Below are 18,762 nucleotides of genomic sequence, written 5' to 3'. Positions count from 1 at the left end.
CTACAATAAATCAAAAAATCAGGAGGGCGTGGTAGTGCATGCCTGTAATTCCAGCTACTTGGAAGGCTGAGACGGAAGGATCCCCGGAGCCCAGCAGGTCAAGGCTGCAGTGGCCGGGAGTGGTCACTGCACTCCAGTCTGGGTGACAGAGTGAGACTCCAACTCAAAAATAAATAAATAAATAAATAAAATAAAAAGAAAAGAAAAGAAAAGAAAAGAAAAAGAAAAAGATGGAACTCTCCCCAAATCATTTTACGAAGCCAACATCACATTGATACCCAAGCCAGGTAAAGATCCAACAAAGAAAGAGAACTACAGGCCAATATCTTTGATGAACATAGATGCTAAAATTCTCAACAAGATCCTAGCGAACTGGATTCAACAATACATCTCAAAAATCATGCATCATGACCAAGTAGGCTTCATTCCTGGGATGCAAGGCTGTTTCAACATTCATAAAACCATAAATGTAATTAAATACATCAACAGATCTCAAAACACAAACCACATGATCATATCATTAGATGCAGAAAAAGCTTTTGATAAAATCCAGCACCCTTTCTTGATAAAAACCCTCGAACATCTAGGCATACGGGGAACATACTTCAAAATAATAAAAGCCATCTACGAGAAACCCACAGCCAGCATACTCCTAAATGGACAAAAATTGAAACCATTTCCCCTGAAAACTGGAACAAGACAAGGATGCCCACTCTCACCCCTCCTGTTCAACATAGTATTGGAAGTCCTGGTTCGAGCAATCAGAGAAGAGAAGGCAATCAGGGGTTTTCAAATAGGAAAAGAAGAAGTGAAGTTATCTCTCTTTGCAGACAATATGATTGTGTACCTTGAAAACCCAAGACAATCTGTCAAAAATCTCCTTACACTGATAAAGGCCTTTGGCAAAGTCTCACGATACAAAATAAATGTGCAAAAGACAATTGCATTTCTTTACACCAATAAGAAACAAACAAAAACTCAAATAAAAAGCACAATTCCATTCACAATAGCCACAAAAAAAATGAAATGCCTTGGTATCTTCCTAACCAGAGACGTGAAAGACCTTTACAAGGAAAACTACAAAACACTACTCAAAGAAATAAAAGATGACACAAATAAGTGGAAAAATATCCCATGCTCATGGATTGGAAGAATCAATATTGTGAAGATGTCCACCTTACCTAAGGCAATCTACAAATTCAATGCAATACCCATCAAATTACCAGCAACATTCTTCTCAGACCTAGAAAAAACAGCACAGGAATTCATATGGAAACACAAACGTCCAAGAATAGCCAGAACAATCCTCAGCAAAAAAACAAAGCAGGAGGTATCACATTACCAGACTTCAAACTTTACTAGAAAGCTACAATCATCAAAACAGCTTGGTATTGGTATAGGAACAGGCATATAGATCAATGGAATAGAATTGAGATTCCAGAAGCAAGACCTCAATTTCTCAACCAACTCATCTTCAACAAAGCCTCCACCACCTACCACTGGGGAGAGGAGAACCTATTCAGTAAATGGTGCAAGGAGAACTGGCTGACCACATGCAGAAGATTGAAACAGGACCCTTATCTATCCCCATGCACAAAGGTTAACTCCAAATGGATCAGAGACCTAAATGTAAAACCTCAAACTATAAGAACCTTAGAAAATGAAAGACATACCCTCATGGAAATCGGAACTGGCATCCAATTCCTAAACAAAACCCAAAACCCATAGGTCATAAGAGAGAAGATAGACAAGTGGAACCTTATTAAACTGACAAGCTTCTGCAAAGCCAAAGAAACCATCAAGAGAGCTGGGAGACAGCCTACAGACTGGGAAAAAGTATTTGCCAACACCAGGTCAGACAAAGGCTTAACATCTTTGATCTACAAGGAATTCAAACATGCTGAAAAGAAAAAAACAACCCCATTATAAAATGGGCAAAAGATATGAACAGACACTTCACAAAGGAAGACATTCAAGCAGCCAACAGACACATGAAGAAATGTTCAACCTCACTAATCATCAGGGAGATGCAAATCAGAACCACACTGAGATACCACCTAACTACAGTCAGAATGGCAATTATCAACAACTCAAAAAATAACAGCTGCTGGAGAGGGTGTGGCGAAAAGGGAATACTTCTACACTGTTGGTGGGAGTGTAAACTAGTGCAACCTCTGTGGAAAGCAGTGTGGCGATTCCTAAAAGCTCTAAATACCAACCTCCCATGTGACCCCGCAATCCCTCTACTGGGAATATAACCTGAAGAATTCAAATCACTTTATAAAAAAGATACCTGCACATGTATGTTTATCGCAGCATTGTTCACAATAGCAAGAACCTGTAAGCAACCATGTTGCCCATCAAAAGAGGACTGGATTAAAAAAATGTGGTACATATACACAATGGAATACTATGCAGCCATAAAAAAGAACAAAATCATGAATGCAACCTGGATGGAACTAGAGTCTATAATACTGAGTGACCTCTCCCAAAAACAAAGATCCGAGTATCACATGTTCTCTTCATATAATGGACCTTGAACATCCAATGTAATACTATAAGAAAATGACTGACAGTAGTGGGAAACTATATGGGGGGTAGGGAGATGGGATTAACGGTAGCAAATATCTATCTGGGGATGGGGAAGCACCTCTTATCAATAGGGTGCCCGAATGCAACGTATTTGTATACCTAACCCTTAACTGTACCCCACAACATCATAATAAAAAATACTGATTATTAAAAAAAAAGACTAGAACTGGCTGATAAATGTTAGAATAATCTGAAAACACAGTAAGAAATTTAAGTCTTCAATTTAGGGTATTTGAATATATTATTTCCATTTCTGGTTCTGTGTGGATTTAAGAGAAATTTACAGCATCTCTTTTTTAAATACCTGGTAAACATTCATGAGTTACAAAGTTAGACTAGTGTCTTTTCATAAAATGTACAAACCTGCTGATGGCTTGATACTTATTATCTCAACTCCCTCTGGCAAATTCAATTCTTGGCTATAAACCATTTCTGAAAACAGAGTCAACTTGCTGGTACTCTGGAGATTTGCTCTGCAAGCCTGATACTTCTGTGAAAAAGGAGATAGGATTTTCTCTGGAGAAGAATGATGTTCTTCTGGTTGCCAAACTGCTTCAGATATTTTTTTATCTACTTTTTCATCTATAAAACATAAGAGGAAAAAAAAAAACCTGGAGCAATGGAACTCTATAAATATTATAATTGCTCCATTTTACTATCCACAACTGCTTTATAAAAGATAATATAGTTAACATATTAATATTACTCTTTACAGCAAGAAAATGAGAAAATCATTTTGCTTTTTAAATTAACCACAATTATCACCACTTAAGAATGGCTTGAAGAAATATGCCCTGAATTATGTAATTATGCATAATCTGTTAATTTAAACCAATTTAAAGTTACAAAAAGAAAGACTCACCCAATGAGACAGGAACTGACTTTAAATGTAAATTCCACATGTGTAACAGTGAACGGTTGTCTTGAGTGCACTCTATTACAATTAGGTAGAACTTTTCAGAAAATCCATTAGGTGAGCTGCCTATTGGTTTAATGATATTTTTCACTATTAACATGGATAAATAAGAGAACTTACTAAATATGCCAAGTTAAAATAACTGGATTAAAAAAAGAAATAAAAACCTTTACCTAAGGTTTCAAATACAAAGTGGCATTACAGAATACATTCAAGTACTTTACCACATTAATCTGCATTAACTTAAAATGTTTGCATTATGCATGCTATGCTAATCATTTTTTAATTAATAGGTGTTAAAAGTTCGTATTATTACAGCTATCACTATCAAATTGTTCACATAGATTGGACTTATAATGTGAGAAATTTCTAAACAGATAGGGAACTATCTGATATACACTTTAAATCAACATATCACAATGAAAATGGTGCTGTGAAACATTTTTCGAGATAACTAAATTGCATAATAGAATGACTACTTCATGATGTTTATCTAATGGCCAAAATGTAAACACTTATTATACTATACAACATTCAAAACAATTTTTCTTAGCCCAAATTCCATAAAGAGTATACAAGTTGCTCAAAATAAATAAATAAATAAATAAATCTTTCAAAAATATATCATAAAATCAATGGTTTATTGTTGCTGGAAATTATTATATTTTTTTTGGAGTAAGAGTTTCACTCTGTTGCCCAGGCTGGAGTGCAGTGGCATACTCACAGCCAACGCAGCCTCCACCAGCTGGGCTCAGGCAATCCTTACACTTCAGCCTTCCAAGTAGCTGGAACCACATGTGCGCTCTAACACACTCAGCTAACTTTTTGATTTACTGTAGAGACGAGGTTTCACCATGTTGTCTAGGCTGGTCTTGAACCTGTGGGCTTAGGCAATCCTCTTGTCTCTGCCTACAGAAATGCTGGGATTACCTGGCCTGAAATTTTTTTTTGTTGTTTTTGTTTACACTGGAGTCTCACTCTGTCACTCAGGCTGGAGTGCAGTAGCATGCTCACAGCCATTGCAGCCTCAACCTGCTGGGCTCAGGTGACCCTTCTGCCTCAGCCTTCCAAGTAGCTGGAACTATAGGCATGTGCCACCATGACTGGCTAATTTTTCTAGATTTATTGTAGAGATAAGATCTTGCCAAGTTTTTTTTTTTTGAGTTGGAGTCCCACTCTGTCTCCCAGACTGGAGTGCAGTGGCCACTCGTGGCCACTCCCGGCCACCGCAGCCTCAACCTGCTGGGCTCCAGCAATCCTTCTGCCTCAGCCTTCTGAGTAGCCGGAATTACAGGCACGCGCTACCACGCCCGGCTGATTTTTTGATTTATTGTAGAAATGAGGTCTCGCTGCCCAGGCAGGTCTTGAACCCACGGGCTCAGGCAATCCACTCACCTCAGCCTCCCAAAGGCGCGGGATTGCAGGCTGAACCACCGAGCCCGGCGAAGATGATATTTTTTAATGAAAGTAAGAATTTGCTGAATATTTTAAGAAAAAATTTTTTAAAACCACAAAGTGAAAAATTCAAGTTAAAAAAATGAAGAAAAAGTAACTTAAAAATTGAAGAAAATAAAATGCTGGAACAGATGATGATCTTAGCAAAATTCAATCTTATGAATAGAAGAGTAATTTCTTTTAAAAATCTTAATTTAAAGAGATTTCAGTCAAGCATAGGAGCTCATGCCTGTGAGTTCACAGAGTTCAAGACCAGCCTGGGCAACATAGCAAAAATTCTTTTAATAATGAAACATAATGAAACATTTATGATAAATAATATCGCAAACCTACACAGAATAATTTTAACTTCAAATAGATGATGTGAAGCATTATACCAATTCATCTTTATTAATTGCCTAACATACTGCATATAGTTTTTCGCATTACATAAAAATTCTTCTTTACCTGCATCAGATAAAGTGTTGTCTTTTCCCAGACTTTTCTTCTCAAGGTTATTCAAAATGAAGTCTTCTTGAAAAACATGAAGCAGTTGAGTTTTTCTACCATGCTAAATAGAAATAAACACCAACATAAGTTGACATATATTTACCTAATGCTAAGTAGCCAGAAAAATAGTACTCCATAATGGAATATTCAAGCAAAACAAACAAAAGGTCAAAAATTTAGCAGGTTATACGTCGATGGGACCTCCATGAGATTAACTAGATGAAACTGTAAAATTTTGGTTAAAATGGTTTACTTTCATTACAGTGACTCTTTACAAATTAAGCAACAAGATCCACCAACGTGTTCTATTTCAAACACAAACGAACCCAGTTTCCTTTTTAGTGATTTTCATTGCCATGGAATGAGGAAGCTGATACTTTATTAAATCTATGGCAATATGGCACTATTAATATTCATAATGTATTTAAGAGTCAATGTTTGAAAACATATTTGGTTGCACATATAGTAATATAAAAATATAATTTTTTAAATATATGAAAATATAATTTGATGTTTTCTAGTTCGAAGTATAGAAAGTAAAATGTACAATGCATGTTATCTAGTATGTGACATTAGATTAATTTACTGAACTACTTTATATACAAATATATAGCAAAATATCAAATTATAATAATTATCATACAGATTTTATACAAAATTTTTTCATAAATTTTTTTTTAATCTACTGACAACAAAAATTAATACTTACAAGTTTGGTAATGGGATCTAATGCAATGATACATCCTGGCCTGGCTGTCGACTGCTGACTGACGATGTTGAACACTTCACCAACATATTTCTGTTTTTTTTTTTTAAAAAAAAGGTATCTCCTTTACTGTACAATTAAATTCAAAAGTAACTAAGAGCAAATAATATGAAATTTCAGGTATAACAGATACATAAAAGTAAACTTCAAGTAGAGCTAAACATAGTCCCTTTCACTTACAAACATTCTAGGCCTTTGCCTTACTGGAATTACACAGAAATGAGTAAGCACTACAGCTCCATTGGTACAGAAAAAAACAAAAGCAATGCTTGATAACTGCTAGGAAAAAAAATACTTTATATTCATAAATGTGAAAAACTGACTTAAATCTTCTACAAATATTCTAAGAATTAGTGCTTTTTGGCTGGGCACGGTGGCTCACGTCTATAATCCCAGCACTTTGGGAGGCTGAGGTGAGAGGACTGCCTGAGCCTATGAGTTTGAGACCAGCCCTGGCAACTTGGTGAGACCTCATCTCTACAATAAATAAAAAAAATTCGCCGGGCATGGTGGCACATACCTGTAATTCCAGCCACTTTGAAGGCTGAGGTGGAAAGATCGCCTGAGCCCAGCAGGTCGAGGCTGCAGTGGCCGGGAGCATGCCACTGCCCTCCAGCCTGGGTAACAGAGTGAGACTCTCAACTCAAAAAAAAAAAAAAAGAATTAGTGCTTTTTAAGCATTAATTTGAGGTGGGAAGGATGGAGCTAAAGAAACAAGTTGACATACTATTATACATGCTGATTTATTCAGCCATTTATGTCCTGACTGTTGTAGTCAAGATCCCATTGCTAAATACAGTGGTCAATTATCAAGCTTTATCATATTTTCTCTATCAGCCCCATTTGATCTGACTAATTAGTCACCCTCCCCTCCTTGAAATACTTTCTTCACTTGGCTTCCATTATATATCTACTTTTTTCCACTCTATTTTTAACAATAAAATGCTCTAGAATCAATCTTTCCATCACTTCTATTTTCTAACTATACTTACTCCCTTAATGATCTCATCTACTTTCTCAACTTTAAATGTATATGTTGATAACTCTTTTATATCTACAGGCCAGACTTCCCCCTAAACTCCATAAACTAGTCTACTGACCCTCTTGGATGTTATGTAGGCATTTCAAAATTAACATGTCCAAAGCCAGGCTCCTCAATCTCCCTGTCCCCTCAAAATCTGTTTCATTTATATTCTTCCCTATTCCAACTCACAGCAGTTCTATTCTTCATGATTAGTCACAAACCACGGAAGTCATACTTTTTTCTCACATACATTCCATATCCAGTCTAGTCCTGACTATTCAATGTTCAAAACACATCCAGAAATTAACCATGCTTGTCATCTCTATCATTATCACTTTGTTACCATCCAAACCTCTTTGTCTCTTTCTTAGATCACTGTAATTGCATCCTAAACTAGTCTCTCTGATTCCACTTCTGTCTCCCATGTCTAATTCATACAGCTACCACAGTAATCCATAAAACCTAAACCATATGGTTTTCAAGCTATTGAGAATAAATGTGAAAGTTACCACTGAGGTCTATGAGGCCTTGTATGAACTTGCTAGACTAACTCTCTGACTTTATCCATGACTACTCAGCACTTCATATAATCTGCTCTAGCCACAATGGCCTCCTTGCTGTTCTATTACATACCAAACATGCTCTGGCCTCAGAGTCTTTGACCTGGCTATTCATCTTCCTGAATCGCTCTTCATTTAAATATTGACATATCTAGCTCCCTCACCTCCTTCATGTTTTTAAATAAATGATACTTTTTTCCTGTGAAGTTTCCCCCAACCAGCATCTTACCTGGATCTCCCTACTTCTTTCGCAATACTGTTTCTCTCCATTGCACATGTTAATTAACAGATTTTTATCTGTTTTTTTCCTATCTCCCTTCAGCAAAATATAAGTTCAATGATATGAATGTTTGCCTGCTTTGTGCACATCTACACTCCCAGTACTTAAAACAATGCCTGATAAATAGAGACCCTCAATAAATATACGGATTTCCATTATAACGCTATATGTGTGTTTTGAAAATCTTGTGTTCTACAAAATCATGCATTAAAAATAACTTACGATAAAAACAGGATTGGAGCAGACCACTCATATTTACGCAAAGTTCAAACCAGAGCATTAACAACTACATTAAATAGTTGAGAAGATGACTTGAATACCTTAACAGGAAGCTTATTACAGCTGAAGGCTGCCTCTGGGGATATTTTAAAAAACCAAAATCAAAAAAGTAGAACCTCTTGGTTGCTGAAGGTGCTGGGATAATGCAGTTGATAGGTTGCTCTTAGACACAGGAAGAAGCGTGGCCTGTCATTAAGCAAAAGCTTTGCAAGAGTATTGAAAGGACTACTGCCTGATATACAACCAAACTGAGGGCTTCTTCCTTTCATGCTTAAGATTAAAATTCTATTCCTGTTATTCCATTTCCTTATGCCTAGGGAAAAACTGCAAATGAACCAACATAACTTTCACATTATACTGTCAATAGTCCCCCATCTATCTATGAGCAAAAAGTGCTACAGAAACACATATTGCATAAGACTAGACTCTAATTTTTGAATGAGTGAAACAAATGGTTTCTTCTTTTTTTTATTATTTACTTTTTTTTAGTTGGCATCTCACTCCATTGCCCAGGCCAGAGTGCAGTGGCATGCTCACAGTCACCCAAGTGTCAACCTGCTGGGCTCAGATAATCCTTCAACCTCAGACTTCCAAGTAGCTGGAACTACAGGCGTGTGCTACCATGCCCAGCTAATTTTTTTTATTTATTGTAGAGATGAGGTCTCACCAAGTTGCCTAGGCTGTTCTTCGAACCCATGGGCTCAGGCAATCCCCTTACCTTGGCCTCCTAAAATGCTGCGATTACAGGCTTTAGCCATCGTGCTCAGTCGAAATGGTTTCTTTTTAAAGGAGCTTAGACTTATTATAAGAGTGTAACACAAATGTGAAAAAACCATAAAGATACAAATGTTTATTACAAACTATATGCCACAATTCTAGAACATAACCAATAAGTATAAAACAGTGTAAAAGATTGTATTATGTACTTAAACTTTTAAAAGCTATAACTTACAGAAATTTCAGGGTTAGAAAGCTCAAATAAAAGTTTCTTGGCATCAATAACCGCTTCATATAATCTCAGATGCTGTCCATCACTTGCTACAAAACACGCACTAGGAGAGTTGCAGTATGCACCTAAAAGTATTTAGAAATATTTAAAATTTAAACCTTTAGTGATGATTTCTGAAAATCTAAATTACTGAAATAAAAATAAGAATGCTTACCTAAACAGTAACTGGGTATAAGAGTGGGTAGCCACGCCACATTGGAAAAGGCAGAAACATGAAGGGAATTAATCCGGGCAAGCTCAGAAACTCCTCCAGAGAAAGACAATGGCCCAACTGGATCAACCCTCCAAAGAATAAGCTCACTGTAAATTGCATTGGGATCCTGAAATGCCACATCAGCAGTGCTTTTATTTTGTTGTGTCAAAGAACATTCAATATTTATAGCATCAAAAGGGTGTTTTTGGTTATCAACATCTGGTGTCCTTAGTGCATTATGGTGTGACGTTGTCAACAATAATGGTAATACTGAATGGCAAGCTAAATCATTAAGATGAAAGCGATGACCACAATATCTGGATTTGTGGGAAATACTGAGTACTGTAGAAAAAGCAGATTCCTCAGCAAAACTGACCAGCCACTGATTCAGAGAACCATCAGCATGCTTGGAAATCATCATAACATTAGGAGTAAAAATACTCAATTTTAAACTATTAGGTGATTTATTTTGACCAGAAGAGATAAGCATTGATGTGGAACGAGTCAGGCCAGAAGGTTTTTGCTTCCCTTGTTGAATAGCCAAGTCAACATTCTTGGTACAGGCATACATCACTATGCTTTTACAGAGAGAATTAGCATCACCCGTGGGAAAAGCTACTGGAATTCTGGAAACAAAGGACACCTAGAATTTAAAAAGCAAGTATTAAAACATGTAAAAATTACACAAAGAAGTATGACAAAACAGTACACATATAAACAAGTAGCTCTCCAGAGATCATAATAATAGTACCTGTACTTGACGAAACATACCAGGCTGGTATTCATCCAGCCAATCCACATGCCAGACTAGCAAAGAACCATCCATGGGATGAATACTGAATAGCATATCTGCATTTTTACTCCATTCAGACAGAAGTACTTCAATCTGATGATCAATAGCAGCTGATGGTAATGATGCAGAACTTGAGTTTGGGACCATTTTATCACTGCCCAAGTCCTTCTTTTCATGATTTATTTTCAGATCATCAACACCATCATCTGTTTCTATAAACAAGAGTTCATGACCAAGTAAACACAATCAGGTTATTTCTATAAATTAAGAAATGTCCCTGTAAATGCATTCAAGATGAAAAACAATAGTTTTCATCTTAAGAAACGTGTTCCCCTTTAAAGAAACTTTACTCCAGGAATATAAGGTCACTGGAGTTAATTCAATAATCAGAAGACCTTTAAGAGTCAATGCATTATTGTAGAAGAACTAATATTGAACTGGAAAATAGGGAAATTGGATTCTAAATCCAGATGTCCTCATTTAACCACTTAGTTAACCTTCAGTTAAGACTCTGCTACTCTGGACCTCAGTTTTGCTCATGGTAAAATGAGGGAATTAGAATTGGGCTTAAAATTTCAAATCCAAATTTTTTAAATATATTATTTGAATGTAATTTGCCCTTTACTCACAGTTCCAGTTTTATCCAAACCTGTACATGCTATACTAGTTATCCTCTAGGTGTATGCACTTATAACTGATATGACATCTTAAAGAAACCATTTTAAGAAAATACATTTATGATGCCAATTTCCAGGTTTCCTTCAACATATTATTAATTAATAACAACTTACTGATACAGGTAAATATGTGTATTCCCACCTCTTTCAAAAATCTTAGTCCCCATATTCCCCCTAACTCCTGGATAGGAATATAGATTCTTTCTTTAAAGAGACATGTAAAAAAAGTTTGACTGCTTACCAGATTAAAAAATAAGTCAAGATACACAAATCAGTAAGAAAATAAAAATAACTCAAAAGGAAATTAGGGCAAGGATATGAAAATGCAAGCCACAGAGGGCTAGAACATAAGATACTCATTCTGTTCAATTTGCATCAAGAAAATGCAAATTAAAACAAGATGTCATTTTAAAAAAAAGTAATACAATAAAAAGATCCACTGTTGGCAAGCACATGTAAAAAGTATATTTGGACATACTTAGAGGAAGTATAAACTGGTAAAACGCTTCTGGAGGGCAATTTGTCAGAAGTTATTGATATTTAAAATTAGTATATTTCCTGGAAATTCTGCGACTAGGGTCTATGTTATAGAAAAATTCACAGAAAGAGTTTTAAAAGTCTCACTGTACCATTATTAGTATAATAAAAGAAATTTTAAGTCAAGTTAAATATCATTAGAGGAATTTTTAAGATTTCTCTTACACATGGATTACTCAATAACTGTTAAAAATGAGATGGAAATTTGCCCAATACTGACTGAATTAAAACAAATTGTGAAACCTAAATTTTATTTAAGAATGAAAACCCATAGTACAACTTTAAAAATAAAACTATCTGTATTCAGGCCCAATGTCATGGCTCACACTTGCAATCCCAATACTCTGGGAGACCAAGCCAGGAGGATTGCTTGATCCCAACAGTTTGAGACCAGCCTGCACAACATAGCAAGACCTCATCTCTGTTAAAAAAAGAAAAAGAAAAAAAGTCAAAAAAATAAACTGCTTGTTGTGGCATGCACCTGTTGTCCCAGCTCCTTAGGAGGCAGAAGGACTGCCTGAGCCCAAGGAGGTCAAGGCTGCAGTGAGCCATGATCATGCCACTATATTCCAGCCTGGGTGACAGCAGACTCTGGCTCAAAAACAAAACAAAACAAAAAACTTTAAATGTACATACAAATCGTCCAGAAATTTCATTAAATTGAAAATTCTGATTTAGTAGATCTGTGCAGAGCCTGAGATTTCTAACTTTTTTTTTTTTTTTTTTTTTGAGTTGGAGTCTCACTCTGTCGCCCAGACGAGTGTAGTGGCCGCTCCGGCCACCGCAGCCTCGACCTGCTGGGCTCCGGCGATCCGAGTAGCTGGAATTACAGGCACGCACTACCACGCCCAGCTAATTTTTTTCTTTTTTTCAGTCAGAGACTCACTCAGTCGCCCAGACTGGAGTGCAGTGGCCGCTCCCGGCCACCGCAGCCTCACCTGCTGGGCTCTAGCGATCCTTCCGCCTCAGCCTTCCGAGTAGCCGGAATCACAGGCATGCACTACCATGCCCGGCTGATTTTTTGATTTACTGTAGAGATGAGGTCTCGCTGCCCAGGCAGGTAGAGATGAGGTCTCGCCTGCCCAGATGGGTCTCGAACCCGCGGGCTCAGAGCAATCCACTCACCTCAGCCTCCCAAAGGCGCAGGATTACAGGCTGAGCCACCGAGCCCGGCGAGATTTCTAACTTCTAACAAGCTCCTGGGTAATGCCAATGCTGCTAGTCTACGAATAGTCCTTTAAGTAGCAAAGTCCTAGGGGTTGGCAAAACCACAAGAAAGGAAAACCCATGTCTTTAAATCACCATGTGGAAGAAAGCCACTTGCCACAGAAACATCTACACTGGATTATTAAAAGAGCTACTCCAGATTTCTATTATGTCATTGCAATTTTGACGTTTATTTCTGACAGTAGCTAGTTTTAATTACTATAAAAACTTTTACTATTTTAAACAAAACTGAATTGTTCTTGCTTCTTAAAGCTTTACCTTCATCAGATTTTACATCTGCCTGATTAGAGTCCTCTACACTGGCCTCAGAAGATGGTTGTTCAAAACTTTTTCTAAGTTGCTGCAAAAAGACTTCCATAGACAAACTAAAATGCAGCTCTTTATTGTTTAGCCAGTGTACCACAAAAGGTCCACTCTTCTCTTCATTTTCACTTAGACTCAGAGAAGTAATAGATGGAAGAAGTGGAATATCTATAAGAAAAAAAAATAACACAATTAAAATTTTTATTACAGCATACAAAACATTCACATGGCCCATTTTTATTACTATTACATTTATATTTTATCTGAAAATATTTATTTCTTCTTCACTTTTGAATTTAAATTTTATTTTGAGCTTTTTTAAAACACAATTTTTTTAGAGCAGTTTTAGGTTCCCAGCAAAATTGAGAGAAAAGTAGAGTGAAAGCCAAATATCCCCATCCTAACCATGCATAGCTTACCCCATAATGAACATCTGCCACCAAAATGGTACACATTACATTTGATAAACCTATACTGACACATCACTATCACTCTGAGTCCACAGTTTATCTAAGGGCTCATTCTTCGTGTGCATTCTATGAGTTTGAACAAATTTATAATGATATTATATTTATCTTTAAAGCTCTGAAATATATTTTATTTAACCTATAAATACAGTATGCAACATAATGTTTGTCAATATTATTACTAATGGTAAAATATTTAAATGGTAAATTTAACATACCTATTATAAAGGAGATAAAAATTATATATTCTAGGTCATATAGCATAATATATTCAACCATACATGTTTTCTTTAATACTAAACAATATTCTCAGGATGTCTATAATATGTAGATAATGTTAATAAGAATGTCTTAATTTATTACACATTTTGACACAAGAAAATTATAACCTGAGCTACAATGAACAATGCCATTATCATGTCAAAGGACAGTGATATATGTATCTCAATAGCAACAACTTTGTTTTCACTTAATAAACTGACATATTAACTTCTTTAATGACCTGCCCTCCTAATTGAAAGATGGATATTGTTTGTTTGATAGGATCAATATTAAAGTTAGAAGGTATAAAAGTGAGGTTCCCATCATTTAAGACAGACCACTTCAGCTTAAAAAAAAATTGTTCCTTGGCATTACTTTTGATATAAACACTAAATTAAGTATACTGAAGTACAAAACCAATTAGTTGTAACAAATAATCTGTAATTAACAGAGGTAAGGAAAAAATTAACTATCATATTAAATCAAATCTGGATCATGCTGCTATCTGCTGAACCATAAAGTTTGGAATGGATTCAGGGAATGTAAACAATGCTCTCCAAATAAATCTCTTATTTATTTATTTTATTCTGTTTTATTAAAAGAGACCAAATCTATTTTTTAAAGGCAAGATAATCTGAATTAATTATTTGTTGAAACAATGTACCTTTGTTAGAAACCAATAGAAAGATTATAGTAGATGAATGGTAAAGGAAAAAATAAAAGAAGCTTTCTCCTACCCCTTCTATTGGAAACAAGTATTCTAAGAGTTGATAGATGCATTCAATTCAAGAGCTTCTGTTTATCACTATATACTCCTTAGTATAATTATTTGATTAGTATTTATCTATTCCGTGCCTGATTACATGCTTCACGAAAGCAAGAACCACTGCTGTTGTGATCACTGTTTATCTCCAATTCCTACCATTGTTCTAGTTCCTATACTGGCACAAACTAATCATTCAGTTAAAGCCACAGGGGCTGAACTGCCAATCCCATTGTTTCTAGTTGAATATAACAGTAGTGCCAGAGATTGAGGGTGCTCCCCAAGAATCCATGGGAAAGATTTTCTGATATTTGATTTACAAACAACCTAAAAGAGATCAGCATGCCTTTAGTAGACCATAAGCCTAGTTGTTAAATATCGAAAGGGATAATGCTGGCTTGTAGCAGAAACATTCTAACCAAAAGAAATTCTCATCTCTTCTGTGACCTAACCTCACTCAAAAAATCTGACTAAACTCAGTTTTATGAAAAATCTTCATGGAATGAGCATAAGAATTAGAACCGAGAGAGCATGCTCTTATGAGCTCCTCTCCTATGGTTATTTTTACTGATGAACAAATAAGTGAAACCAAATCTGAGAGTTGTGCTTCGAGTAAGAAATAAGCATTCAGAAAAGTCATTCCAACAGACTGAATTTAGGAAAAGGAATTCTCCATAGGGTCCAATCTAATATTATTTTGTTTTTTTTGTTTTTTTGTTTGTTTGAGTCAAAGTCTCACTCTGTTGTCCAGGCTGGAGTGCAGTGGCACCATCATAGCTCACTGCATCCTCAACCTCCTGGGCTCAGGTGATCCCTCCACCTCAGTCTCCCAAGTAACTGAGACTACAGGCGTACATCACTAAGTTCAGCTAATTTTTTTTACTTTTTATTTTTGTAGATACAACGTCTCACTATCTTGCCCAGGCTGGTCTCAACTTCTAGGCTCAAGCAATCCTTCTGCCTTAGCCTCTCAAAGTGCTGGGAGTATAGGCATGAACTCACTGTGACTGGCAGAATATTATTTTGTTTTTTTATGGGGGTTTTTCCTAACTTTTTTCTTTTCTTTAAGTTGGAGTCTTATTCTCTCAGACTGGAGTGCAGTGGCACACTCATGGTTACCTCAGTCTCAACTACTGGGCTCAGGCAATCCTTCTGCCTCAGTCTTCCACATAGCTAGAACTACAGGCATGCACCACCACACCTGGCTAATTTTTTGACTTACTGTAGAGACAAGGTCTTGCCAAGTTGCCCAAACTGGTCTCAAACTCTTGGGCTCAGGCAATTCTCCTGCCTCTGCCTTCCAAAGTGCTGGGATTACAAGAGTGAGCCAGCGTGCCTGGCCTGTTTTAATCAGCTCTATATACTCCTTAGGAATTCAACCACATAAAGAAAGTTTTAGAGTTTTCTTTACTGGAAGCTAGTCAAGGAATGCTACATTGGATCATAAGGTTCCTTTTTCAGTAATCCCTCATCCTTTTCCATTAATGTGAGAATTCAAGCTTTCTTTATTCTCACAATATTGTCCTTTACTTAGCAGAGACCTTTAAAATTATTCCACTGACCTTAGAGTTGATTCTGCATGTTATAATCACTGTCTGTATATATTTTTGATAAAGGTGATGGTCCTTACCAGGCCTATATAATTTTTTAATAAAGATAATTCAATATTCTTCAATATTCTCCCATTTACATTTTCTTGGCTTATTAATTTTTTTTTTTTTTTGAGTTGGAATCTCTCTGTTGCCCAGGCTAGAGTGCAGTGGCGCACTCACGACCAATGCAGCCTCAACATGCTGGGCTTAGGCAATCCTTTCATCTTAGCCTTCCAAGTAGCTGGAACCACAGTGGCGCGCCACCATGCCCAGCTAATTTCTTGATTTATTGTAGAGATGAGGTTTCACCAAGTTGCCCAGGCTGGTCTCGAAACCCTGTACTCAGGCAATCTTCTTGCCTCTAACTCCCAAAGTGCTGGGAATATAGGCGTGAACCACTGCGCCTGGTTTGGCTTATTAATTCTTTTAACACTAGGTCATCAACGAAAAGCTAGAAAGAAGATCAGCAAGGAATTTTCATTCCTACCACATATCTCTTCACTTCAACTTATCGGAGTACTTCTTACTTTGATGGATAAAAATTTATTCAAGTAACTAATGGACCATATTTATTGCTATGCTTCCTTGAAGACTGTAATACTGTAAATCCACTGTGCTATACAGAAATAGGTTATGCTTAACAATATTCCTATAAAAAAACTCTTCAATAGTGGTTATCTTCTAGGGAGAAGAATTAAGGTAGAGGTAAAGGAGCTTTTATTTTTCACTTTCTGTATGACAATATTTATCATAAACAAATAGTGTCTTTAATTTAAAAAAAAATAATATTCCAAGGTTCCACTTTAAATGTCCAGTTGTGACCACTGGTTTTTATATTCAAAGAAAATATTTACTAAAATAATAAGTACTTAAATCTTCAAATTCATAGGAAATTCAGACATTCTAGATCTTTCAGTCTAACAGTATATATTTGACAATAGAAATAAATTGCTTAATTCTAGTCATAACTTTTACATATTTTTGTCTTCTTTATGGAATATCTTCAAAGATCAAGTACTGCAGTCATTAAAAGAAAAAAATGAAATCATGTCCTATATAGCAACATGGATGGAGCTGAAGATTATCATCCTAAGTGAACTGACCCAGAAACAGAAAGTCAAATACCACATGTCCTCACTCATATGTGGAAGCTAAATGGTCACAAACATAGATATAACAGACAGTGGGGACACCAATAAGGGAGGAGGTGAGGAGGGGGGCTGATGTTCAGAAATTACCCATGGGTATAATGTTCTGTCTGGGGAATGGGCCACCTGAGACCCAATCCCCACCATTATACATGTCCATGTAATGAACATGCATGTGAACTCCCTGAATCTAAAATAAAGATTAAAAAAAAAGATCAAGTACCAAACACAATGGTTTTAACAACTATACAATAAGTATAAAATACTACTTCTGTAGCATTAACCTTTATCAAATAATAGTTCAATCTCAAATTCTGAATAAATACATAATGAATCTCAATGCCTTATAAAGATCTTAAATCACAAATCAAATCATGGCCTTAAAGAGCAAACAAATAAACAGAAAACAAAGGATCAATGAAAAGCTGGCTAAGAAAGTCGCTCCAATATTTTACTTATTCAAAAACGAAAAGTGGCTGGGCATGGTGGCTCATGCCTATAATCCCAGCACTTTGGAAGGCCTAGGCGGGAGGACTGCTTGAGCCTAGGAGTTCGAAATCAGGCTGGGCAACACAGCGAGACTCTGTCTCTATTACAAAACAAAACAAAAACACTAAAAGTATAACTTGTTATAAAAATCAACTGCCCAGGCTGGAGTGCAGTAGTACGCCCATAGTCACCACAGCCTTTCAAGTAGCTGGGACTACAGGCATGTGCCACCATGCCTGGCTAATTTTTTTATTTACTGTAGAGATGAGGTCTCATCAAGTTGTCTAGGCTGGTCTTGAACCCATTGGCTCAGGCAATCCTCTCACCTCGGCCTCCCATAGTGCTGGGATTATAGGAGTGAGCCACCCTGTCCAGGCTAAAAACATATTTTGAACAATGCCTTACTACCTGTGGCTGGATTGATGCTGGCTGCAATATGAAAGTGGCAAAGTGCATTGGCATGCAGTGGAGTGTTCCTGTGGACATTATGAGGATCCTGTTGATGAGGCAGATATCCGGTATGTGCTACAAGTGCAAGTGATCTCCTCCGACCTTTACGAAAATGTCTCAGATTCACCTGCGCAAAAAAAAAAAAACAAAATAAAAGTAATGCTTATATTGTTATAAGTCATATATCTTTAGGTTACATAATGATTGTTATAAGTTACATATATCCTATTTCAGATAATTTTAGATGTAAAAATTCCTTCAACATTTTTATATAACAAATTTGAATCCTAAAGAATAAGGTTAGCACTTAAAGTGCCTGGCTCTTTTTTTTTTTTGAGTTGGAGTCTCACTCTGTCACCCAGACTGGAGTGCAGTGGCTGCTCCCGGCCACCGCAGCCTCAACCTGCTGGGCTCAGGCGATCCTTATGCCTCAGTCTTCCAAGTAGCTGGAACTACAGGCGGGCTACCACACCCAGCTAATTTTTGACTTAT

General features: G+C 36.5%; 1 protein-coding gene across 1 annotated transcript in view; it reads right to left on the bottom strand.

Moving 5' to 3' along the window:
- Positions 1-2,955: 2,955 nt before the first annotated feature.
- Positions 2,956-18,762, bottom strand: part of LOC103259118 (dmX-like protein 1) — a gene marked incomplete at its 3' end in the record, with an annotated part of 61,331 nt that continues 45,524 nt past the window's right edge. The window contains exons 11-19 of the mRNA XM_021711716.1: positions 18,229-18,397; positions 13,056-13,268; positions 10,315-10,568; positions 9,525-10,206; positions 9,314-9,435; positions 6,162-6,251; positions 5,411-5,513; positions 3,455-3,574; positions 2,956-3,174 (exon numbers count right to left, since the gene is read on the bottom strand). Coding sequence (XP_021567391.1) covers positions 2,956-3,174; positions 3,455-3,574; positions 5,411-5,513; positions 6,162-6,251; positions 9,314-9,435; positions 9,525-10,206; positions 10,315-10,568; positions 13,056-13,268; positions 18,229-18,397 — 1,972 coding nt within the window. The remainder of the gene's footprint in view (positions 3,175-3,454; positions 3,575-5,410; positions 5,514-6,161; positions 6,252-9,313; positions 9,436-9,524; positions 10,207-10,314; positions 10,569-13,055; positions 13,269-18,228; positions 18,398-18,762) is intronic.

Source organism: Carlito syrichta, unplaced genomic scaffold, assembly GCF_000164805.1.
Source record: "Carlito syrichta isolate Samal-C Ts95f unplaced genomic scaffold, Tarsius_syrichta-2.0.1 Scaffold302519, whole genome shotgun sequence".
Taxonomy (NCBI): Eukaryota; Metazoa; Chordata; class Mammalia; order Primates; family Tarsiidae; genus Carlito; species Carlito syrichta.
This window is presented reverse-complemented; position numbering and strand designations above follow the sequence as displayed.